General features: G+C 35.5%; 3 protein-coding genes and 2 long non-coding RNA genes across 5 annotated transcripts; 3 read left to right on the forward strand and 2 right to left on the reverse strand.

The window, feature by feature from the left end:
* The first annotated feature begins 1001 nt into the window (after positions 1 to 1001).
* Positions 1002 to 2917, forward strand: LOC144429610 (uncharacterized). The gene is made up of 3 exons (XR_013478905.1): positions 1002 to 1192; positions 1819 to 1863; positions 2811 to 2917. It is a non-coding gene; the product is annotated as an uncharacterized LOC144429610 (long non-coding RNA).
* A 7887-nt stretch (positions 2918 to 10804) lies between these two features.
* On the forward strand, positions 10805 to 13516 carry LOC144429866 (uncharacterized). The gene is made up of 3 exons (XR_013479122.1): positions 10805 to 10927; positions 11398 to 11466; positions 11555 to 13516. It is a non-coding gene; the product is annotated as an uncharacterized LOC144429866 (long non-coding RNA).
* Positions 13517 to 16257: 2741 nt separating this feature from the next.
* On the forward strand, positions 16258 to 19174 carry LOC120346939 (diacylglycerol kinase epsilon-like). The gene is made up of 2 exons (XM_039416732.2): positions 16258 to 16918; positions 18068 to 19174. Exons 1-2 carry the CDS (start codon positions 16544 to 16546, stop codon positions 19010 to 19012), a joined length of 1320 nt encoding a protein of 439 aa, XP_039272666.1. The 5' UTR covers positions 16258 to 16543; the 3' UTR covers positions 19013 to 19174.
* A 267-nt stretch (positions 19175 to 19441) lies between these two features.
* On the reverse strand, positions 19442 to 21124 carry LOC120346938 (transcriptional adapter 2-alpha-like). The gene has a single exon (XM_039416731.2). It carries the CDS (start codon positions 21117 to 21119, stop codon positions 19752 to 19754), a length of 1368 nt encoding a protein of 455 aa, XP_039272665.2. The 5' UTR covers positions 21120 to 21124; the 3' UTR covers positions 19442 to 19751.
* Positions 21125 to 21159: 35 nt separating this feature from the next.
* Positions 21160 to 23693, reverse strand: LOC120346937 (DNA mismatch repair protein Mlh1-like). Its single transcript, XM_039416730.2, has one exon. It carries the CDS (start codon positions 23682 to 23684, stop codon positions 21444 to 21446), a length of 2241 nt encoding a protein of 746 aa, XP_039272664.2. The 5' UTR covers positions 23685 to 23693; the 3' UTR covers positions 21160 to 21443.
* Between the last annotated feature and the right edge of the window lie 1340 nt (positions 23694 to 25033).

Genomic DNA, 25033 nt, shown 5'->3' on the forward strand with positions numbered 1-25033 from the left:
CCACTTTTAGATAAGATATCTCAAAAGAGCATATTGTAAAGTCATCTCGATCCAAGTTTTATAAAATTTGTATGGGGGGAACATATAATAATATCTTCTCAAACATGGCCCAAACAAGAATTTTACATCGAAATCACTAAATATCGGTATTAAACCAAAAAATTCTGCACTTTTCGATTACGTGCCCCACTTTTAGATAAGATATCTCAACTGAGTATATTGTGAAGTCATCTCGAACTAAGTTTCATAAAATTTGTATGGGGGGAACATATAATAACATCTTCTCAAGCATGGCCCAAACAAGAATTTTACATCGAAATCACTAAATATTGGTATTAAACCCAAAAATTCTGCACTTTTCGATTACGTGCCCTACTTTTAGATAAGATATCTCAAAAGAGCATATTGTAAAGTCATCTCGAACTAAGTTTCATAAAATTTGTATGGGGGGAACATATAATAATATCTTTTCAAACATGGCCCAAACAAGAATTTTAATATAGGTGGTCTCTCCGTCGCCTTCATCTCCGTTTTCGCTTTCGTCAATTTGTTTGCCGGGCGGCCAACTACGACATGGCGTGGCGGAGATTTTGGGGACGGAGTCGTTTTCCGGCGTGGATTATCTTTTGTTGGCTCTGGGGACCAACGATGTTGCAGGATCTGTTGGCTGGGGCAAACAATCCCGAGTATACGCCGAGAAGCTGGTCGAAGCCAGCAAGCAGGCTTATCCGGGAGCCAAGGTTTGTTCCACAACTATATCTGGTCCAGTCCAGGTATATTTCTGTAAATAAAAAAAATTTGTTGTTTCAATTTGATCCAAGTGATAAACTTTTTAGTACTTTTTTCTCGGCATCGTACCAGAGCAGTGATTGATGGAGCCTAATCATAAAATATAGATATTTTTTGGATGTACAAATCCACTTAATATTTGTCGGGTTGACAGCCAATGTAAGAGAATACATGCTTCATTTTCAGATACTGTTATCGAAGATATTGTCCCAGTCAAAATGTTCCACTGCTGCAGCCAATAGGGACATGGATGCGATTGCCAAGCTGCACTCTATACCTCTTCTGGATCTTGACGTTGGCAGAAATCCTTCGTATTGGAGCGACCATTTACATCTGTCGGATCGTGGTTTGGCGAGATACATGCAGATTCTCGAGTCCGTAGTAGCAAGAATTGTACGAAAAGGTGGGACGTTTATGGTGTCATTATTTTTGAAAAACGCAACATTCAGGGTATACGCTTAAAAAAATTGTTATTACTATATATATATTCAACTTCCCACCTTTTCCCTGTATTTGCTGTTAGCTTTTGACATGTACATACAAGAAATCACTTTTTTTCAATTTCGGTTGAGATGTGTTTCATGTATTCTATGTCAAAAATCTTGAAATGACCTAAAATTCACCAAAAAAATTAAAATTATTTAATTAAAATTATTTTTAAAAAACAAATCTTCTTTTTATCAATTCAGGTTATTTTAGTCACTAAAAAGTTATTCAAAATGAGCTTGCATTAATTCTTCGAAATTTTACACATAAAACAAAAGAAACATATCTTTGAAATATCAAAATAATAAAAAATAGCACAAGCCTGCAATTATACTGAAAGTATAATTTTGGGGAAATAGCCCCTATTTTTTAAATACAAAATTAAAAAAATATTGTTCGTTTTCTCCAGTTTTTGTGGCGTAATGAATCAAAAAATATTTATTAGAAGCCGGTAACAAAATGAGTTTTACACAGTGTAATGTATTGAAATTATAATGATGATTCGTGCAAATGTTAACATATGCTAACAAAAATTATTTTTAGACAAAACTCCCGAATCTACACAAATAACTACTGGAAGCATATTATGTAAGTATGACTCTTGCTTGTTTTTGAAGAATGATTTCCCCGCTGTAGGTTTTTCTGTTGGAACTGGGACAAAATTAATCCCTACTTCTAGTAGATCGATTTCTCGACGAAGGAAAAGGATCATCTGGAAGCCCTTCCTCCTCGACTCTGTTTCATCCTTCAGCACTCAGCCCCACCCACCCCTCGTATCTTTGGTGTTCTATGCCAGTGTGGTTGTTCGGCCAAAAACTTCAGTTTCTTTGCAACCTGCGCCATGTTTGCGTCCCTCTCATTCCCGACCATCTTACGCCGAAAGGTCTCTACGGCCTCATCTTTCACTACTTCTGTCGTTTCTACTGGGGCTATTTCTGATATTACTATGCTGCACGGGAATGAACAGCCAAAACATACTAGCAGGTCTTTTTTTTCTCCTCCTCCCTCTTTTAGTAGATCTGATAAAGTCAAAAGTAATTGTCCCATTCCACGGAAGAAGTTACAGAGATCATCTTCGCCTGATAAAAATGCTTACCCTTCTTTAATTTATAAACAGTCGGGCGGTGTGTTTTCCGAAAACAAATTGTCAACTCAGTCGTTGGTAACTGCAATAAATGATATGGGATCATTTAATCCAAATTCCCAAGCAGCCTGGAGCAAATTAGCAAAACTAATTTGGAACAAAAAATTTGCCAAAGGTGAATTGAAAAATTATATTCGAAAATTGCAACATTTTTGGAACAATAACTCAAAAACACTGAAAATCAATGAAAATTCATTTCCTGACACATCAGGCGATGAAGGATTTAAAAATACCAAAAGGGATGACCATTCTTCTGATTTTCATTCTGAAATTAAAATTAGCAATTCGACTACCAAAATTTGTCACAAAGAAAACACACCGCCTACGTCCCTGAAAGAGAGCTGTGCTAACAAATTGAAGCAGGTTAGTAACAATTCATACATATTTTTAGACGCGCATGGAACTGATTTTGATGATAAGGTGCGCAAACCTCAGTGCAAGCACATGGTATTTGGGAACGTGAAAATCCAATAAAAAATGCAAAATTTAAAATGGACACCAGGAATTGGAACAGTCTTTTCAACTCCGTTGCTGGGCAAAAAATAAAAAATTCTAATTGGGCTGATGTTTTTAGAGAAGCTATCAAAGAGAGTGACCCTTACTGTTCATATGCATTTCGATGGCACACAGTAAATTCTGGAATATTGGCTAATCGTATTTTTGCTTGCAGTGGGCATTGTTGCTTCACAGGTTGCAGTCGCAAAATTTCTGTAGTATCCTATCGCAGAGACCTCCGCATGTTCCATGTTAGGTATTCGGGAAATAGGTATCACGTTGGTATTAAATCAATCCGACTTAAGGGAAAACGGCGGAAGGAATTGAAAGGAAAATTGATTCATTCTCTTCCTCGTAATATGTATTTGAAAAAAATTGGTGCGCTCTCTTCCGATGTTTTTCATTCTGGTAATAGGGACGATGCTCCGTCACAGGCTGTATCAAAAAAGGCGCGATATGAGGCTAGAATGGTAAATGTCCCAGATTTCGATAATCAATGGAATTCGCTTGACTGTTTAAGAAAATTTCAGGCCGAAAAATGCAATAATAAGTTAATTCGTGGAACCTTGCAGCAAATTTCACGAGTTCCACCAGGTATTATGTTGTGGTCGGAACAGTCTGTAAGAATATTTATCCATAATGCTCAAAATGACATAATTTATATTGACGCTACTGGTGGGATACTTCCTTCCGGTGCCCAAAGTCCATATTACATTTACGAAATAGAAAATCGCCATCCCCAAAAGGGCAAGTCCCCATTTGCTGTTGCAACGTTTGTTACGAATCGGCACAACATTGCAAATATTTCGAACTTTTTGTCACAATTTCGTTCTGATGTTTCGAAATTGACCAAACGATTTCCCGCAAAGGCTTTTATATGTGATGGTAGTATGGCCCTCATCAAATCAATAATTCAAGTAATAATGCGCGAAATTCTTGAGGCCTACATATCGCGCTGTTATTCGGTCATTCAAGGCAGTGCGAATTTGGATATGCTTTCCCGACTCTTTCTTCACCTATGCACCAGCCATACCATGAAAAATTTTAAGCAATTAGCTTGTAGGGTTCCAAAAGTAAAACGTGAACTCATGTATATATTTGGGTTGCTTGTTTGCTGCAAATGAAATGAAAAAACTTCGTAAAATCGTTTACCATTTGACAATAATATTAATAGCCCTGAATTCAAATCTTGTTGCTAATAGCTGGTCTTACTTGAAAAAGCGTATCGAAAAACAAGATATTCTATCCCCACCCGAATGTGTTTTCAATCAGGATGCATCTGATGAACTTCTACCAGATGCAGACTGGAGTGAGAGGAATCCTTTTACCGAATTACTATATCTGGATATTGCTAGAGCTACAAAATTGCTACTGACGCTGGTTTATGTGGTTCAAACTGTTTTTATTGCCCGGAAGTAATGACTAAATTTAAAACATTTTATGTGCCCAAAATTTGTTTGTGGGGAGCTTTGCTAGTAGGTGATTTGGGCAGGTATGGTAAAACAATAGGCTATGAAAAGTATAGACAATTTTACGCTAAATCCTCGGTCTCTAACAAACTGAACTTAGCAAAAGATAATCGAACGCAGGGAATAATGGAGAAAAGTCAACAGGAACTTAAGCGTACTCGTTTTAACAACAGGCGGTTTAAACGTCTTGACGAGATCGCTGTAGTGTATGATCAACTTCATGATTCCCTAATTAGGGAATATCAGGATAATTTGATTGTACGTCCAAAAAAGTCGAAAACAGAGACCAAATTGACCAAGAAATTGAGAAATGGGGTAAAAGATGTAGAAATCAGGGTAGTGATAAATCGAAAGGTATCTATTTACAGCCACCGTCTAGACCTCTGAGAGCTTCTCGCCCAATAGAATTGCCTGATAAAGATATATTGAAAACGGACATCACTTCTGAGGCGTCTTCTCAATCAATGGCGTTACGATTTAGTTCACCCCAAATTGATTTCCGAAACTTGGTGCATAAGTCCAAAATTGACTTTGAAATATTGAGCTCCAATACTAATTTCCGAAAGCATTGGTTCACATCGGACATTGTGAATACCGCATCGCTAATTTTGTCATCGCAGTACCCAAATGCTGACGGCCTCCAAAGCACGACACTTTATACCACGATATCTGGTCCAAAAGTCTACGCTCCGTTCAGAAAATACATTCAAATTCTGTTCGTGCATGATAATCACTGGGTAGCTGCGTCTAGCATATTTTCGTTCAATCAGAATATCATTCAAATCTATGATAGTTCGTACATGAAATACACGGAAAAAGACGAATATGTCATTTCGCTTCTCATGCGACCAACATTAGGAACAAACAAACTACAGATTGAATTTCCTCCCGTCCAGCAACAAACGTTAGGTGCATCATGCGGACCATTTGCAATGAGTTTTTGCATAGCTCTCTGCGAAAGAATTAGACCAGAGGATATAGTTTTTGATGAAAAATATCTGCGAAACAAAATTCATGATGGTATAAGTTCTGAACGATTTTTACCAAATTTTGACATCGATCGAAACCACAATAAAGCTAATACGAAATTTACAGATATTCAGATTTTTTGCAACTGCCGACTGCCCTACATACAAAATCAGACTATGGTAGAATGCACTTCATGTTTGGAATGGTACCACCCGAAATGTTGCAATACTCCGGTGCCAACTGAGGCAACTGAATTGAATGGAATTGCGAGAAGTGCAATCGAAGCTGAATTTTTTCACCACATGCCTAAAACTCTAATTATTTTCCAGATCCACCGGCTTCATAGACACGCAAATGATCAGTCTGGTTTACCTTTTGCAATTATGCCAAAGTTAGGGGTTTTCTCTCTCGATCGTCGCCAGTTTGAGATGAAAACCACCACGATGGTTGGCACCTTGACGTGGTGTGGTGGCTTACTACTAAGACCAACCTTCTTAAAATGTTGACGATCGGGCCAGTTTTAAGCGAGAAAAAATATACAATTTTACATTAATCCCCCCATACAATTTTTACGAAACTTGGTTCGAGATGACTTCATAAAATGCTCTTTTGGGATATCTTATCTAAAAGTGGGGCACGTAATCGAAAAGTGCAGAATATTTGGGTTTAATACCGATATTTAGTAATTTCGATGTAAAATTCTTGTTTGGGCCATGTTTGAGAAGATATTATTATATGTTCCCCCCATACAAATTTTATGAAACTCAGTTCGAGATGACTTCACAATATGCTCTTTTGATATATCTTATCTAAAAGTGGGGCACGTAATCGAAAAGTGCAGAATTTTTGGGTTTAATACCGATATTTAGTGATTTCGATGTAAAATTCTTGTTTGGGCCATGTTTGAGAAGATATTATTATATGTTCCCCTCATACAATTTTTATGAAACTTAGTTCGAGACGACTTTACAATATGCTCTTTTGAGATATCTTATTTAAAAGTGGGGCACGTAATCGAAAAGTGCAGAATTTTTGGGTTTAATACCGATATTTAGTGATTTCGATGTAAAATTCTTGTTTGGGCCATGTTTGAGAAGATATTATTATATGTTCCCCACATACAAATTTTATGAAACTCAGTTCGAGATGACTTTACAATATGGTCTTTTGAGATATCTTATCTAAAAGTGGGGCACGTAATCTAAAAGTGCAGAATTGTTGGGTTTAATACCGATATTTAGTGATTTCGATGTAAAATTCTTGTTTGGGACATGTTTGAGTAGATATTATTATATGTTCCCCCCATACAATTTTTATGAAACTTAGTTCGAGATGACTTTACAATATGCTCGTTTGAGATATCTTATTTAAAAGTGGGGCACGTAACCGAAAAGTGCTGAATTTTTGGGTTTAATACCGATATTTAGTGATTTCGATGTAAAATTCTTGTTTGGGCCATGTTTGAGAAGATATTATTTTATGTTCCCCCCATACAAATTTTATAAAACTTGGATCGAGATGACTTTACAATATGCTCGTTTGAGATATCTTTTCTAAAAGTGGGGCACGTCATCGGAAAGTGCAGTTTTTTGGGGTTTAATACCGATAATTAGTGATTTCGATGTAAAATTCTTGTTTGGGCCATGTTTGAGAAGATATTATTATATGTTCCCCCAATACAAATTTTATAAAACTTGGATCGAGATGACTTTACAATATGCTCATTTGACATATCTGATCTAAAATTGGGGCACGTAATCAAAAAGTGCAGAATTTTTGGGTATAATACCGATATTTAGTGATTTCGATGTAAAATTATTGCTTGGGCCATGTTTGAGAGAATATTATTATATGTTCCCCCCATACAAATTTTATAAAACTTGGATCGAGATGACTTTACAATATGCTCTTTTGAGATATCTTATCTAAAAGTGGGGCACGTAATCGAAAAGTGCAGTTTTTTGGGGTTTAATACCGATAATTAGTGATTTCGATGTAAAATTCTTGTTTGGGCCATGTTTGAGAAGATATTATTATATGTTCCCCCCATACAAATTTTATAAAACTTGGATCGAGATGACTTTACAATATGCTCTTTTGACATATCTTATCTAAAATTGGGGCACGTAATCAAAAAGTGCAGAATTTTTGGGTTTAATACCGATATTTAGTGATTTCGATGTAAAATTCTTGTTTGGGCCATGTTTGAGAAGATATTATTATATGTTCCCCCCATACAAATTTTATAAAACTTGGATCGAGATGACTTTACGATATGCTCTTTTGAGATATCTTATCTAAAATTGGGGCACGTAATCAAAAAGTGCAGAATTTTTGGGTTTAATAATAATACCGATATTTAGTGATTTCGATGTAAAATTCTTGCTTGGGCCATGTTTGAGAAGTTATTATTATATGTTCCCCCCATACAAATTTTATAACAAACTTGGATCGAGATGATTTTACAATATGCTCTTTTGAGATATCTTATCTAAAAGTGGGGCACGTCATCGGAAAGTGCAGTATTTTTGGGTGTCATACCGATATTTAGTGATTTCGATGTAAAATTCTTGTTTGGGCCATGTTTGAGAAGATATTATTATATGTTCCCCCCATACAAATTTTATAAAACTTGGATCGAGATGACTTTACAATATGCTCGTTTGAGATATCTTATCTAAAAGTGGGGCACGTCATCGGAAAGTGCAGTTTTTTTGGGTTTAATACCGATAATTAGTGATTTCGATGTAAAATTCTTGTTTGGGCCATGTTTGAGAAGATATTATTATATCTCCCCCCCCCCCCCATAAAAAATTTTATAAAACTTGGATCGAGATGACTTTACAATATGCTCTTTTGACATATCTTATCTAAAATTGGGGCACGTAATCAAAAAGTGCAGAATTTTTGGGTTTAATACCGATATTTAGTGATTTCGATGTAAAATTCTTGCTTGGGCCATGTTTGAGAAGATATTATTATATGTTCCCCCCATACAAATTTTATAAAACTTGGATCGAGATGATTTTACAATATGCTCTTTTGAGATATCTTATCTAAAAGTGGGGCACGTAATCGAAAAGTGCAGAATTTTTGGGTTTAATACCGATATTTAGTGATTTCGATGTAAAATTCTTGTTTGGGCCATGTTTGAGAAGATATTATTATATGTTCCCCCCCTACAAATTTTATAACAAACTTGGATCGAGATGATTTTACAAAATGCTCTTTTGAGATATCTTATCTAAAAGTGGGGCACGTAATCGAAAAGTGCTGAATTTTTGGGTTCAATACCGATATTTAGTGATTTCGGTGTAAAATTCTTGTTTGGACCATGTTTGAGAAGATAATATTATATCTTCCCCCCATACAAATTTTATGAAACTTAGTTCGAGATGACTTTACAATATGCTCTTTTGAGATATCTTATCTAAAAGTGGGGCACGTCATCGGAAAGTGCAGTATTTTTGGGTGTCATACCGATATTTAGTGATTTTGATGTATAATTCTTGTTTGGGCCATGTTTGAAAAGAAATCATATCATTTTTCCGACATACAAAGTTTATTAAACTTTGATCGAGATGATGGTATTATGTGTTTTCCTTTTATCACTTTTATAAATGTGGCCGGCCATTGAAAATTACGAAAGTTTACGTGGAATACGGAAAGCAGTGATTATAATCGGTCATAAATCTGGCAACTGAATTTCACCCAGCATTCATATTTTCCGCAGCGCGTTTTATACGCAATGTTAAATCGTTTTCTGGCAACCCTATATTACCGTTCCGAAAACGAGAGAGATGTCTGCTGAGAGATGTCTGCTAAGGTAACTTTGGTCGCTGGTACGGTACCGGTACCGTAACAATGCGTGGTGATTGAACTGATTGAACCGTGTCAGAAAATCCATTCATGCGAAACCCTCGTTATTACGACGGTCATTCGTTCGTCCTTGAAAGAAGTAGGCACAACGAACGCCGGAAACGTCCAAGTTTCCAGACCCTTACAGATATGCGATATTTAAATTGAACAATAGTAGGCTACATAAGTACACAACAAAAATATTGACATATTTGTAAGTTTTTTTGCCTATATTCCTCGGACCTCATTAGGTATAAGTGCTATCCCTATCATATAGTTAAGACGATGGGGGTAATAATGGCGAGGTCCTATTATTCCCCAAATAAATAAAACAACGCAAAACGGGAACAGTCTTGTTCCTCCAAAAACTTTCCAGAAATAGTGTGGTTCTATTCTTCTCAAGGCAGATTCATTCTTTCATATAACTTGAAAAGATTGGGTTCTTTTTATACCATAGTATCTACTTGTTTATGATAGACGGAGTCTTGTTCGAAGAGCAGTTAACAAACACGCCAGAGAATGAGAACATTCTTGTCCGATAGATTTATTTCTTTACAAACGACATAATAGCTGTCTACATACTCGTGACTGCTTGTTCAGAGCCTTGTACAGATTACTCAGAAAAAAATGCGATACATATATTATAGGGCAACAAAGATTCGACCCTATCTGCGTGTCCACACTCCCGTGTTATTGAACACACGTTAACAGAGTTTAACTCCGATCTTGACTCCTTCAGAGGTCAAAAAGCACACAATGTATTGAATGCCAATTGTTATATTGTAAAGTTGCACAATCGAATTGATCCAAAAACGAATTACACTTTAAAGTTTAAACCTTAAAGCAAGTATATGTGATGAAACCAAATTTCTAACTAACAAAGAACGGCAAAGACAAGCTACACTGAGTGAGAGAAATACATCATAAAGGAAATGAATTGGGACAACGACCTTGTTTCAGGCAAATAACATGCACTCCTAACAATAAGGGGTGAAAATATTAAAATACACAGTAACTATCCTTATGTACTTGCTACAATATCATGAAAACAGCTTAGAATTTTAATCTGCGATGCAAGCACAGTTACGTCTAACATTTTAATCACGAGGCTATGGTCTCGTTATGATTTTAGACCAGTGCTTTTCGGTGGTGCGGAACCCCAGTGTTTGAGAGGCTCGAAGAAGCCCTGTGCAATGTTTGGTGGCTTTCTCCACCATCAAGTCCAAGCTTCCGCAAAAAAATAACTAATCGCATACCCGACATGGAATGGTAACCGGACGAGAGGCCATGGTTCGCCATATGGTTAAGTCGTCTTATCGGCTTTCCTCTCCCCGGGATAAATATGTAAATCCTATCCTATCTCAAGGGTAAGTAATACAGTGCATATCGATAGACCAAAAACATCCAAACACGAAGAAAACAGTTTTTCTCGATCATATATTCAGAACAATATGGCTATTTTTAGGACGTCATTAGAATGTATTGATCTCTAGTAAGTGTAATCAATGATATTAAGCAACAGGATGCGCAACTACGGCATTTTTGGCCGAAGATCGTATCCGATAGCACGCTCCAATGCACATACTTGACGAGACGAAAACGAGCGGATGTGTGCTGCTTTCAAGGCATAGCACGAATGGTGTTCTGCCGGCTTTGACAGTTGTCGTCGATTTTAATGATATTTTGGAAAGTTGAGGTAAAAAGAAATCGGAAAAAGGTAGGGTAAATACTATTGTTGTATATCACACCCGGGCATCGCACTGTTAAGTACATGTGGGAAAGCCAGCTTTTGTCAAATACTACGAAGTTATTAATTCAGTACGGTACGTAGTTGCCCATTTGCCGAAATTGCATATTTACTTACCCCTTATGGTTTCAAATAGTTCATGCACCTCCATTTAGATTTTTTTAATCAGTGAGGATTGAATCAAAGGGTTAACAAGTTCACCTAACATTTCACTCATACCGGTCTATATTGTATAGTCTGATCTCTCAAGTATATGGAGCCACGAATGCTTGTAATTTTCTGACTAAATTCCTTTATTAGTTGGTTTATATACCAAGTTCAGTAAAACATTTTTTACATCAAACATGAGATATTGGATTTATTAGCTTTTCCATTCTAAATCATATAGACTGCTTCATTTATTGTTGACGAAAATTAATAAATCTCCTCTCTTTCTTCAGATGTGAATGTGGACAAACCTGTCTAAGCATTGTGAGACTCCTGCAGCACAAGAGGCAATAGCAAAAATAGTAAGTATATCAATCAAGAAATTAAGCCGACATAAAGCAAAAGTTTCAACAAATCGTCTAATCTCAATTTCCTATTATTTATTCACAGGACAACTATAGCAGAAAAGGAGATGTCAGAAGTCTGGCGACATATCAGTGATCGTGTGATTCCCAGAAGTATAATTAGAGTACTCCATAAATGTCTGCAATACAAGAACAACCTATGGAGGCATGCAAAGACATTTGACCCTCCGATAGAGTTGTGTATGCCCCCCACATCCTGCAGGGCTTAAGGAAAATAACAAAAAATTCTAAAGCGTGAGATTGCATAAGCGGTCCTATTTGTGAAAAGGCACAAAACACGCCAGACATACTTAAAACAGCTTTGGAAAATGAGGATTACGGCTAACTCACTACACCTGTGTTATATGTGGTTCGTCAACTTTTGGTAGTACTATAGAAGCAATTCAGGAAAGGGTAAAATCATGATTCATGATAAAATACTGTTATCTATATTTTGGACAACTTCAATCTAGACCAGGGATGTCAAACTCGCGGCCCCAGAGAACTTCCAGTGCGGCCCTCGAACGCTTAGCAATAATTGTAATAGTATTTTGGAAGTTTTTTTCTATCTAAATGTAATAGATTTTTTAAACCTTTTAAAGTGAAATTGATTATTCACACAGAAAACAATTTACTGAAAGTAGTGAATTTTTTTTTTGTTCACATTTTGACCCAATTAAGAATACACATCAAGCTAGCAAAAGAATACTTGAATAAAACACTTGAGTGATTAAATTAAACGCAAAGTACATGAAGAAGGTGGCATTTTCAAAGCAAATGAGAGTTGCAATATTTCTGCATTTCACAAAATTCTGAAGCACATTGTTTAATTTGTCATATTTCCATCAATACAATAAAAAAAACACAATAAGCTCAGCAGTCAATATGACAAATTCGAAGAGCAACTTTGAACAGAAAATTTTCATGTGTTTGTATATTAATATAATTATACAACGACTTAGTTACTAAAAATCAATATCAATAATAATTCAAGCAATCCTATGCCACGCAATGTTGTGCGAAATGTCTTGTCAAAAAAATCCGTCATGTGTTTTTTTACTGATCTATACATGAAAATATAAAAATAACTTTTTCGCATTACTGAAATTAATTTTCGCAAAGATCCAGATTAGCCCATGATCATGTGACCTCGTTAGTTAGAGTTGGTACTATAAAATTATTTCAGCAGGACAAATGTAATTAAAAAAACATTGAGTTTATACTGTAGTATTTTTGTTAATTTTAGGTCCCTATATTTAAATTAAGTCATTTTTAGTGTATGTATTATTCTTTCCTTATCCAAAGTTTGTTAAAAAATGATTTTGATGGATGTACATAGAATTTTATGATTTTTTGTAATAAATACAGTAACTTGTAATAATAGTGGAATGCAAATATTAATATGTAATTGCATTTGAAAATAATGAAACTTAATCCAACTGTTTAGTTGCATCACAACATATGTCACAAACTAAAACTATCTTAAAAATATCTTTCAAGTATACATTATCAAAAACTGTTTGCGGCCCTTTTTACAATTTCCAAAATGCAATGCGGCTCTCGAAAACCCATGAGTTTGACACCACTGATCTATTCTAGACGATTCAAGCATTGCTTTGGGAAATAATATCACTTCAATTAAATTGAAAAAAATCTTGCTATATTAAAAACAAAATCGTTGCTATCATAAAGGTAAACTAATTCAGCCACTCGAAATATATTGGCCTTCACAAAGTAATGGAGGCAAAATTGAGAGTTCATGAGCTATGAATTTTTGTTCTTTTCTTTGTCTTGAACTTTTCATACTCCACAGCCTCTATAATTTTAAATACCATGTGATGGTCATACATATCTTTAACTTGTATTTTCTGATGTTGTGTTATCTCAATGTGTCAAACTATTAATTAGTGTGCATATTTTGCTTCCAGATGACATAAATGTATTGTCTTGTTTATTACCTCAGCTTGGAATATTGACAAGAAAGAGGTGCCAGTAAATTACGTAATTTTTTTTTTAACTCTTTGTTATAATCACAATTAATAGAAATTATAAACAGCCAACAACCAATGAGAATTATATGCGAAATCCCTCAGAATAAATTTTTCTTCTAAAATCGGAGAAAAGCAAAACATATAGGTAGTTTCCATTCACACAAGTTTTTCAAGAAGACTTGCTCGAGCCAAACTAAATGAGCATGGTCAGGTGATCGGTAAGGCTGCAAGTTGAATTCAGCCCTGCAACCTCCTGCATAGAAGATAATATTAATTAGTGGGCTATGAGCTGAATTCCTAAATTTAAACAAACCTATCTACGAGGCATTATGTACTAGCAATGTTACCTACGATTAACTGAATATGTAATATGTCTAATTAATTCACCTACAAAAGCAAGTTCGATAGGTGCAAACTTTGTGTTATGGAATTGTATCACAGCACCGTTAGGAGAAGTAAAAACAGTTTTGCTGTCCTGTATGACAACCTCCTTAAATGAAATTTCAATGTTTACGCGCAAACATTAAAATTACTGACTTTGAAATTTGTTATTATCTGCAAAATGTTCCACACAAATCTTTCCGCTATCGCGTTTGTAATCTTCTCTGATAAAAAACGTCTATGATATCCAGAATTGCTCTTTACAGCTTGTCTGCCATTCCAGCTTTTCAAGTGAGTAAAACTTCTTAGATATAGAGATTATTTTCTTTCGTTACAGTTGCAAAAAGGCAGGTACTACACGTAAAGAAGACGCCGAGTAGCAAAAGCGAGCTGAAAACGGTCGCGAAAGGCGACGAGAAATGTGTGCATTGGAGCGTATCATGAAATACAATCTTTAGCTTGCAGTCTTACGGAGTGACGTCAGAGTTGCCTATCATGTTGTTTAATGTCATTGGTGTAATTTAGAGTTAAGATCTGTAGCCCGAGCCCGACACGAAATTCGAGTAGGATCGGGCTTCTCTATCGCTGACTTTTTTAAATGAGGCGTTTTGGCCACGATCAACCGTGGTCTGCAAATAAACAGAAGTTGCCTCATCAGCACGACACATACTGTACTAAACTCCTGCAATGACAATTCAAAGAACTCCTCAATAAAATATGAAATTTCGGGTTTGCTTCGGGATCGGGCCTGCAAATACAGTTAATTAGTCGGGCCGGGCAGGAATTTTTGGGCCCGATCTTATCTCTAAAGTGTATGCAGAATCATATGCCTTCAAAAAAAATTCTTGCCAAGTTATGCCAGTTTATGATCTTTTATTTGCTCAGATTTCGTTTTAAAAACCCAACAAGAAAGGGTTTGATAAAGAATTAACGAATAATTTGATCAGATTCTTTAGTGCTCCTGAAGTATGCGCACAAGATGTCGCACAACCTGAACCCTGACCTGGCTATGGGCTTAATGGAATCCCAATTAAGGGTATCGGAGCATGCTCTGTCTGGCACGTGTTTTCAATACTTTTTTGCAATAGGGCCAACTTATTGATGAATTCAAAATCGATTAAGTAGTAGCATACCGCGCCATAAAGGCGGAGACACTTAAAATGTCCAAAACTATACTATACTCGCATCTTTTTTGAAGATTTTAAAAAAGGTCATGTACAATAGACTAGCTAACTTTGTAGAACAAGATGTTTTTCTTCCATCAACAATTTGGTGTTCGCAAAGAACACTACGTCTCTACCCACAAGTAAAATACTGGGTGGATATGAAAAATTGTTTTTAGCAAATTATTAGATGGAATACAAATGTTTTTATAATATCCAAATCTATAAAACTTAAGCAAATATTGTGAACTTTTGTACTCAAATTCCTAATAAATATTTCTCATTTAAGAACAGGTCAAACCCTTGGTCGAGATCCCTTATTTCCCAAAGATACAGAATTCCAGAATTTATAACCGCTTTATATTAATAAATATTTTTACTGTGAACTTATTTCAATTGGTGCGAACATGGTGGGAGCTGATTCTGATGACCGCATGGTCGTATCGCTTCTTCTAGTCCATACCGACAAAACGTTATTCGTATTGCTTTATATTTATTATCATTATGATCAATGTATTCATGTTTTGTCTGGCTGACAAATATTAAATCTCTCTCTCTCTGTTGTCATACCTCACCTTAGAAGTTTTACCCCTTCCGTATATATTTTTATGATATTGTTGTTTGCTTTTACCAATGACGTTGTTTAATGTCATTGCTTTTACTTAATGTTACTTGTATCGGAAACAAATCAATATCTATCTCCACCACCACCAAGTCCTTGCTTCCGAAAACAAACAAGAGAGCTACGCACAAATATATGGACACGTTAGACCAGAGCGAATCAGTCTTTACCGGTACCTTTGACGCTACCGGTACCCTCAAAAAAGTTCTGAATTTCCAGTAGCAAGAATTTTGCAGAATCAAAACGTACAGCCAGTCATGACACTGACTAAAATCCGTGTTCCCATGGATAAAAAATAATACAGCAAAATTTTAGACGAAATATCAAATTTCATAGAATTCATGCAAAATTTTGAAATAAATAAAAGTAATAGCCTTCTAGCGAAGAAATTAATCTTTAACCACTGAAAATTTCAAAGCAATTGGTCCAGTATTCGAAGAGAAAAGCGATTTTTTTTTTCAAAAACGTGTCAAAGAACAACAACAACATAATATTGAAACGATCGTTATGGCCACTAAACGTGTCCAATAACTAACTAATCCCATACCCGAAATGGAATGGTAACCGGACAAGAGGCTGTGGTTTGCCATATGGTTAAGCCGTCTTATCGACTTTTCTTGGACAACGCGAAACGAGAGAGAAGATCGTTCCATAAATTTTCAGCTCAGTAGTACTGTCCCGGTTTTTTGTCTCAGATATATGGTAAATACTTAGGTCAAAGGTCGAAGCAAAATCCATAAACTGAGCAAAACAGAGAGTTTGTCCACGAAGATGGAGGTATGCTTTTATCAAGGATTAATTTTATTCAGCTAACGAAGAAGCAAGTTTGACTGGGATGTGTTTCACAAAAAGTAATACCAGTAGCTGAATACAGGAATATGAAGGATTTATTGCAAAATATTTTGGCATCCTATCTCCACAGTCCTCTATCTTATTCTCTTGGATTTGTGGTGTTGGGACTCTTTACTCACAGAGTGTTGTCGTGGTTGTTCCCTGCCAGAAATTCAGAATCACAAATCTCAGCTGGGAATAATGAAAATGGGCCCCTTCGTGACATGGTCTTGCCATCAAGGTGTTTAAAATGGAGAGTATTCAACTTTCGTGGAAAATGGCACACCAGTGTGTCAGCAATCGTAGACCCACCTACTTTCCATGATTGGAAACCGGTTCTTGTATTAGCAAATCGAAAAAGTGGTTCAAATCAAGGCTCTAATATATTGAAGCAATGCAGCATGCTCTTGAACCAAGTTCAAGTAAATATAATTTTTTGGTTTGTTGTTGCTATCTCTGGTAGAATGGGCAATTTTAAATGCCTTTCTAAAGTACTAGGTACTGATTACTACCACGATAAACAACTCTATGATTTGAATTTTCAAGTGATAAAATAGTTTTGAGGATCTGTGTTGTAATGGCAAGGATTCACATGACATCAGTTTACACTTACAGACTCAACAAACAACCTTAGCTGGTTTTAATGTAATATAAAATAACTGTACCATGCGCTTTTATCCTAGTTAAGTATAAGTTTATTTCGACTACATAATCACATTTGACAGATAAAAACAAATAAATAAGAACTGATTAGGAAATCAGGGGAGCAAACAAAACCTTAGATAAGGTTTATAATGTACAAAATATAAGATGGAAGGTTTTGTCAAGAGGAAGTGGTGTTTACTCACCTAAAATTATTAAGTTATTTCACACACGCTCACATGCACCCACCAGGCACACACACACCCAACCACTGAGAAGTTATTTAAGTAAGAATAAAACGCCATAAATTTAGGGTATACTATACAGTAAACAAAAAAAATTATTTGCCACACCATATTGATAATTTTGTAATGGTTGTCATTGCCAAATTGATCGATCTTCTAATTGTTAATTAAAATATAAAAGGAAGATTCTATTGAAAACATATTGCCAAGCTGATTATAGTTGGAGTCAAATGCCAAGTTACCCAACCAAAGTTGCCAGAATTGGGTGCATGAAGAGGTGGGCGAGACCATTTCAGTCCCCAAATTGGACCCTATTATTGCCAAATTATAGTCCAGATTGTAATAAGTAATTAATGCACTGAACTATTTATTACCGGCCAAAAAGTAATTGTTTAATTAAATGGGATGTATTGTCATTATATAGCGATGGATAGATGATCTATGACGACATTCTGCTTGGGACAGAGAAAAATTTATCACACCATGCAAAAAACACACAAAATTTTACTATCTAACGTATCTATACCTTGGCCAACAAGTCAACTCAAACACCAATACCATGCCTTATAGTTACAAACTATAGTCAACTCTTGCCATAAGCGATGTAACATGCCAAATTTGTCTTAGCGGGTGTTTGTCATCTGAAAGGCAAATTCTAACATTTTTGCATTTATTTGAATACAGGTGCATGATTTAAGCAGCAAACCAGCAGCAGCAACTTTGGAACTATGTGAATTGCTTCCACAAACCACGTTTATTGTGCTTGTATGCGGTGGAGATGGCAGTGTAAACTGGGTGTTGACTACAATAGATGAGCTAAACTTAACAACACAGCCGCTGGTATCAGTGTTGCCACTCGGGACAGGTAACGACCTATCAAACATGCTGGGGTATGGAGCTAGTTTTGACGAGTCAGATACAATGGAAAATTTTTTGTCACAGTTACGGCACACGCACCCCATAAATATTGATCGTTGGAAGATTAACATAAGATACAAAAAAACATATTTAGGATGGGGAAGACAGACAAAGAGCATATTTATGACTAATTACTTTTCCATTGGATGTGATGCTTTAATCTCATTAAACTTTCATAATCAAAGACAAAAAAAGCCATCACTTTTCACAAAGCGTAGCTTAAACAAGCTATTCTATTTTGGGTATGGTGCAATAGATGTTTTGGAGCAGCACTGTAAAGATTTGAATAAATATATTGAGCTATGGCTTGACGATGAAAAAGTGGATTTGCCAGATTTGGAAGGAATTTTGTTTCTGAATATATCATCATGGGGAGGTGGCTGCCAAATATGGGATAACTGGTCAGATGGTGATGTACAGTGGGATAAATCCATTCCTGATGATGGAAGAATAGAAGTTATGGGTTTGATTTCAAGTTTTCATATGGCACAGATTCAAGTTAATTTGGCTGAGCCAGTGCGCTTGGGGCAAGTGAAAAAGGCTTCCATAATCATAAAAACGAGAGTTCCTGCTCAGGCAGATGGGGAGCCTTGGGAACAGGATCCGTGTCGTATAGATATAAATTTTCACAAACAAGCTACTTTGCTCAAGAGGGAAGCTGCTAAAAATGATGAAGAAGATGGTGAAGTGTTACAGCTTGAAACTGGTTGAATAAATTCATTTGTTGAATACAAGATACAATCTCACCACAATACATCTTCACACATAAATTTGTACTGCCATTGTTTTTATTTTATAAACGTACTCTCCATATTATAAATGTTTTTGTGTTAGTCACTGTGTCTAATAAATCATCGCACAAGTCTCTTACAACATTGCTTATTTGAAAAGGGATATAGTCGGCAGTCAGAAACTTCCAGGCCTAACTGCAATGAGCGTTGACCAAACTATTTCATTTAAACAAAATTGGTGGGAAATGCTATTTAAAGATCTGCACTGCTAAAGTCAGTTATGATTCCGACATACAGTAATATTGCACAATACATGCATAACACTTTAGAACAAATGCAATGGAGGGTCCTATAATGTCTAGCTATCCAGTTGGGCATGGTCCCAACCCAATCCATAAAAACAACTTGATAGAGGGAGGCCTGTTTAATATCAAACGTGTTCTTCCTCGAATAAGGCAGCCAACCAATCAGTTGCAATTCAAGAAGAGATATCAATTTCTACATGCCAAAGTCGGCAAACAAATGGCAGTGATTAAAATGTATTCATGAAAAGTTCACCGAGGCTGATGATAAATAAAACAAACTGGTTTGAGTAAGCAGTAGTGACTGTGACCAAAAAATATGAGCTTGTATTGTCATTCTTGCACAACGAAAACAACAAATTCAAAGTTTTAAATAAAAGCACGATAAATTGAACATCTTAGTTAATCACTGTGTTTTCAAGCTGTAGTGGAATCTGTATTAACATAACCTTGTTTAACCAAGAAATCGAACAGTCTTCTAGTTTTGTTTACATCAATTTTAACAATTGTTCTTGCTTGAGACAGCTTCAGAGTTCCTGATCGTTCAAACTCCGATACCAGAAGGCATTTATATCGCAAAAATGCCTCTGGAACAATTCTACAAGATTCACAAAATTCTTTTTCAATAGTACTCAACTTCTGTACCCCAGGCAAATCTGAAATGTCAATTGGGTTTATAGACTTTCGAGAAGAGGGTATAACTGGTCCAAGGGTGGAGGACTGACTCGTGTCCAATGATTGCCTGTGCAACCATTGTAATAATGCGGCATGGTCATTCTTGTATGATAATATTTCAGTTAGACAAGAACTATATGGCTCTACTCGTCGAGTGGACTTGAGTTTTTCGTATAATTTGGTTACTCTGTGTGAAGTAATCCCTGCTTTTCTATATTCTTTCAGTTTTTGGACTCTTTTAATCAAGCGATGCTCTACACAAAATCCTGCAAATATTTTGTCATGTGCAATCGGATGTTGAAGTCTCATTAAAGGTCGCAACTTTTCTTCTAATTCTTTCTCATAGTTTGCAAGCTTTCGCAAATATTGCATAACATGATTATTCACATTAATTAATCCGTGAGTCCTCATTATATCTTTTCTTCTTTTACGTTCTGAGAGCCTTGATTGATAAATTTTCACCATTTCCAACTTTAAAGATTTTAGTACAGGCCAATCATCGGGTGCAAAATGAACATCTTTTATGCCCCATTCTGCTCCATTTAAGTATTCTTCCGTAAAATCTCCTCTTGCCGCAAGGTATCCCGCCATGTCTTGTGCTCTGTGAGATTCTGGCAATGGACGACAAGGTTCTCCACTTGCTTTAAATGGAATGGGAGGACATATTTTTGCAGCAGGACGGCAAGGCAATTCAGGCAAAGGATATCTTGCATTTAAGATGTAGCATTTCACATAATGACCTTCACATTCATGCTTTGTTTTTGTTCTAACTTGTTTAGCAACTGCGGACCAGTTTCCAGCTCCACAGTCCGATAAACTGTCCAACAAACGCATTTCTTCAGCTGATGACCAACCATATTCCAATAATGGAAAACTGCCTGTAATTATTTCATATTTGTGATTGCTTTTATGTTTACCATTTTCAAATCCTCGTGCAAAACATGATAAACAAAGTAAGTAAGGCTCTGTGTCACAATCTATACATCTTATGAAAGGTTCATTTAGATATGATGAACAGCCAGGACAAGGATCCCGATCAGCTGGATCAACAACTGGATATTTTGCCTTTGCAATATCAATTCCTAGTGATTTTGAGGTAATTGGCATCATGTGAATTGTACAATAATTAAGATAGATATTGAGTAAACACCTGTAATAACAAAGAGAAAATGTTTGAAAAACAATGAAAAAACGAGTTTTGTAACAAGTAACCCTATTAATCAATCCAGTTGCTTCTAGTTGCTAAACACTGATAGTACAACAAGAAATCCATGGCAGTTATAGTGACTGAATTGCATTTAAAGATTCTACATCATATATAATATAGGAATGAACATATATCTTCAATGACCCAAAGTCATTACTACATGGGAAATAGGCTTTTCTCGGCAAATACCAAGGATATCATTTAAAGGGTACTAATAAGCAAGAGGTTCAGCATCTTTCAAAAACTTTATACAAATCCGGTAAATTTGCAAGTTGTAAAAATGTACCATCTTCCAACATTGATTTATCGGGAAGGAGAATTTTCTGGAAAGCCCTATACACTATATGTTCTATTGTCCACTTCCATGAACCACTTTTATTTGAAGAATTTGTTCCAGCTGGTGGATTTGAGGTGGAATCTGTGGCAGAAAAGGAAGAATCAAGCATTTCACACTCATCATCTAATTTTGCATCTTTTATTATCTCAAGGAGGTCAATAAAGCCTTTACGTACAGAGTAAAATCGAGCACATTCTCTGCAAAAAGTTTTAAAGCAATCTATTTCTGTTTCCCAATCAACTTCAGTAGTTAATCGCAATACAAACATAGGAAGGCCTTCCATAGATGGTATGTAATCTTTAAGTAGCATTGGTATCCCTGTAATATTTCCATTTCCGTCCACCTCAAAAGAAAAGTAGTCAGATAACATATCAGCTTTGTCTTTTAGAAACTCCACAATATGATTGGCTAAGTCAGATTTATTACCATCTGCAGGTTTCCAACCACTCTCTTCATCATCAAGTGCAAGTTTAACAAGCTCTATAGTTGGTGCTGGTTCAGACAAACGAAAAATGCCAAAGTTTCCGAAATCATATATCATTATTTGATAAAACAACTCCTCAGAGAGTCGTGTTGTGTTTGTCAAGTACAGTTTAGTACCATGTTGTATCAGGGCCAACTCTGGATCGATGCAACCAACCCATGTATGATCGCTCATGATCTTTACAAGATCGCTATGAGCATTCTGTCTGATTTCTTCTTGGAGAGTTAACACACTTGTTAATTTTATTTGTCGTCTTTTTGGAAACGAGGTCGATGTTAGGTTATCTTTAGTTGCGTTATCCGATTTTTCTTGTTTGGGAACAGACATTTTCAAAACTTTTGCACCACTATTTATATTTTCAGATGTTTTTTTCATAGTCGTCACATTAGAGGTTGAAACTTTTGATGGATCTTTATTCTCCTGTGTCTCACTTGAAAATACATTTAAAAAAGCATCAAGCTTTTGTAATTTGCTGTCAGTCCTGACCATTTGATGATCATACACTTTTGAAGAATGTGGGAGTTCTGTTGTCGCTTTTTGTTTCACTATCTCTTGTGTAGAAATATTTGACGACGTGGGAAGTAAAGTTTGAGTGTAAAATGATCTAGAATGATTGCAATCTCGCAATCTCATTTCTACAGCTTTTTGTACAGATTCTATGATTTCTTCTTCGTGCAAGAAATGAACTTCATGTTTTGTTGGATGAACATTGACATCTATATTAGCTGGAGATATTTCAAGACTCATATAAACAAACGGATGACTACCTTTAGGTAAGAATGTTTGATATACAGAATCAAGTGCACGTTTGAGAGATGTACAATCAACTAGTCTTTGATTGATGAAGAGTAAAAAATTGAATTTTTTCATTGAGCAATTTGCATTAGTCAGCCAACCAGACATTTTATACTTCAAGCTCTCATCAGTGTGATTCACATGGAGAAGTTCTTTCGCAATATAAGAACCATAAATTAGTCCAATATTATCAGCAATAGATGATCCGCTTTGAGTTCGAACACTAACATCATTTCCAGCATTGTTACCTTCTGTAATTTTACGCAACGTGAATCCAATTCCAGAATTGTGAATGGCATATTTGCTGATGACATCTGCAATTCTCTGGTGTTCTTCCGATGCATTGTTTAATGCCTTTCTCCTAATAGGAACATTATAAAAGAGGTCTTCAACAGTAATCTGGGTTCCAACATTTCCTGCAGTTGGTCGTGGAGGGTCTTTCACTTTTCCGTCAATATATGAAGCTTTGTAAGCGCATTTACTTTCCTTCGTTCTCGTGCATATAGTGAGATGAGAAACATGGCTAATGCTAGCGAGTGCTTCACCACGAAAGCCAAATGTTGCAATAGAGCGAAGGTCGCTGAATTCTTTCAACTTACTTGTGGTAAATCTCTCACATACAATTCCCATGTCTTCTTTTCGAATTCCGTGACCATTATCAGATATCTGAAGCATTTTTAACCCACCAACTTTAATTGTGACTGTGATGGAAGTTGAACCAGCATCTAAACTATTCTCCAACATTTCTTTCAACGCATTTGCAGGTCTCTGAATGACTTCACCAGCAGCAATTCGATTAACAACATCCTCGTCAAGTTTTCTTATCACTGGTTGTCTCTCAGAAGAACTCATGTTGGAAGTGCTACTTTGAAATTGCTTTTAATTTACATAACTTAATTGAAAGATTTCATATTAAAATAATTGCACATTTATTATAATTCAAGTTCATTTTACATAACAGTAAATATTGCACACATCAGACTGCAAATGAGCTAATATTTAAGGATAGTGAGTTAAAATATTGATGCCAACATAAGTAATAAAAGATATATGTATGGTTAAAGTATCTTACATAAAATAATAAGCAATTATATAACAAAAGACTACAATTGGATCAATCAATGAGCTTTTATGCCACCTTTTTATAACATCCAAAATATTAAATAGTGTTTTATATCAGGGGTGTCAAACTCGTTGGTTTCCGAGGGCCGCATTGCATTTTGGGAGTTGTGCAAAGGGCCCAAACAGTTTGTGATATATTTGATAATGTATACTTGAAGCATATTTTCAGATAGGTGTAGTTCGTGACATACCGAATGAAGTTTTATCATTTTCTTAAATTTCAAATGCCATTTACATATAAATTTTCGCATTTTACTATTATTTCAATTTACAGCATTTTATACAAAAAATCATAAATTTTCATGTACAACTATCCATAAAATTTTTGAACAAAGTTTCGATAAGCATAAGGAAACAATAATACATATACGGAAAATGACTTAATCTACGGTAAATGTATAGACCTAAATTTTACAAGAATACTACAGATAAACTCAATGTTTGTTTTATTTTATATGTAATGACGTTTGGCATCTCTTTTGTGCCCCCAGCTTTCTAATATCAGGCTGAAATGATTTTACAGTACCAACTCTAATTAATGAGGTCACATGATCATCCGTTAATCTGGATCGTTGAGAATGTTTTATTTAATTTAAGTAATGCAAAAATATTACGTTTATCATTTCATGTATAGATCCGTAAATCAAACAAATGACTGAGTACCAGGCCAGACATTTCTTACCTTTACGTGGCATAGAACTGTTTGAGTTATGATTGATATTAATTTTTAGTAACTAGGTAGTTGTATAATTATAATAATAGGTTCCAAACACATACAAATTTTCAGTTCGAATTTTTTTTAAATTTGGCATATCGACTTCTGAGCTTATTCTGATGTCTTCTTATATTGATTTTTTCATTGTACTGATGGAAATGTGACAAATTAAACAATGTGCTGTAGAATTTTGAGAAATACAGAAATATTTCAACTCCTATTTTTCCTAAAAAATCCCATCTTCTCCATGTACTTTGCGTTTTATTTAAATTCTGAAGCTTTTTTTCAAGTATTCTTTTGCTAGCTTGAGGTGTATCCATAATTGGGTCAGATTGAAAACAAGAAAATTACAATTTTCCAAATC

Source organism: Styela clava, chromosome 11, assembly GCF_964204865.1.
Source record: "Styela clava chromosome 11, kaStyClav1.hap1.2, whole genome shotgun sequence".
NCBI classification, from domain to species: Eukaryota; Metazoa; Chordata; class Ascidiacea; order Stolidobranchia; family Styelidae; genus Styela; species Styela clava.

Coding starts and splice junctions, on each gene's coding strand:
- LOC120346939 (XM_039416732.2), top strand. CDS start 16,544: ATGAAGGATTTATTGCAAAATATTTTGGCATCCTATCTCCACAGTCCT. Junction 16,919..18,067: donor TGCTCTTGAACCAAGTTCAA/GTAAATATAATT, acceptor ATTTGAATACAG/GTGCATGATTTAAGCAGCAA.
- LOC120346937 (XM_039416730.2), bottom strand. CDS start 23,684: ATGAGTTCTTCTGAGAGACAACCAGTGATAAGAAAACTTGACGAGGAT.
- LOC120346938 (XM_039416731.2), bottom strand. CDS start 21,119: ATGATGCCAATTACCTCAAAATCACTAGGAATTGATATTGCAAAGGCA.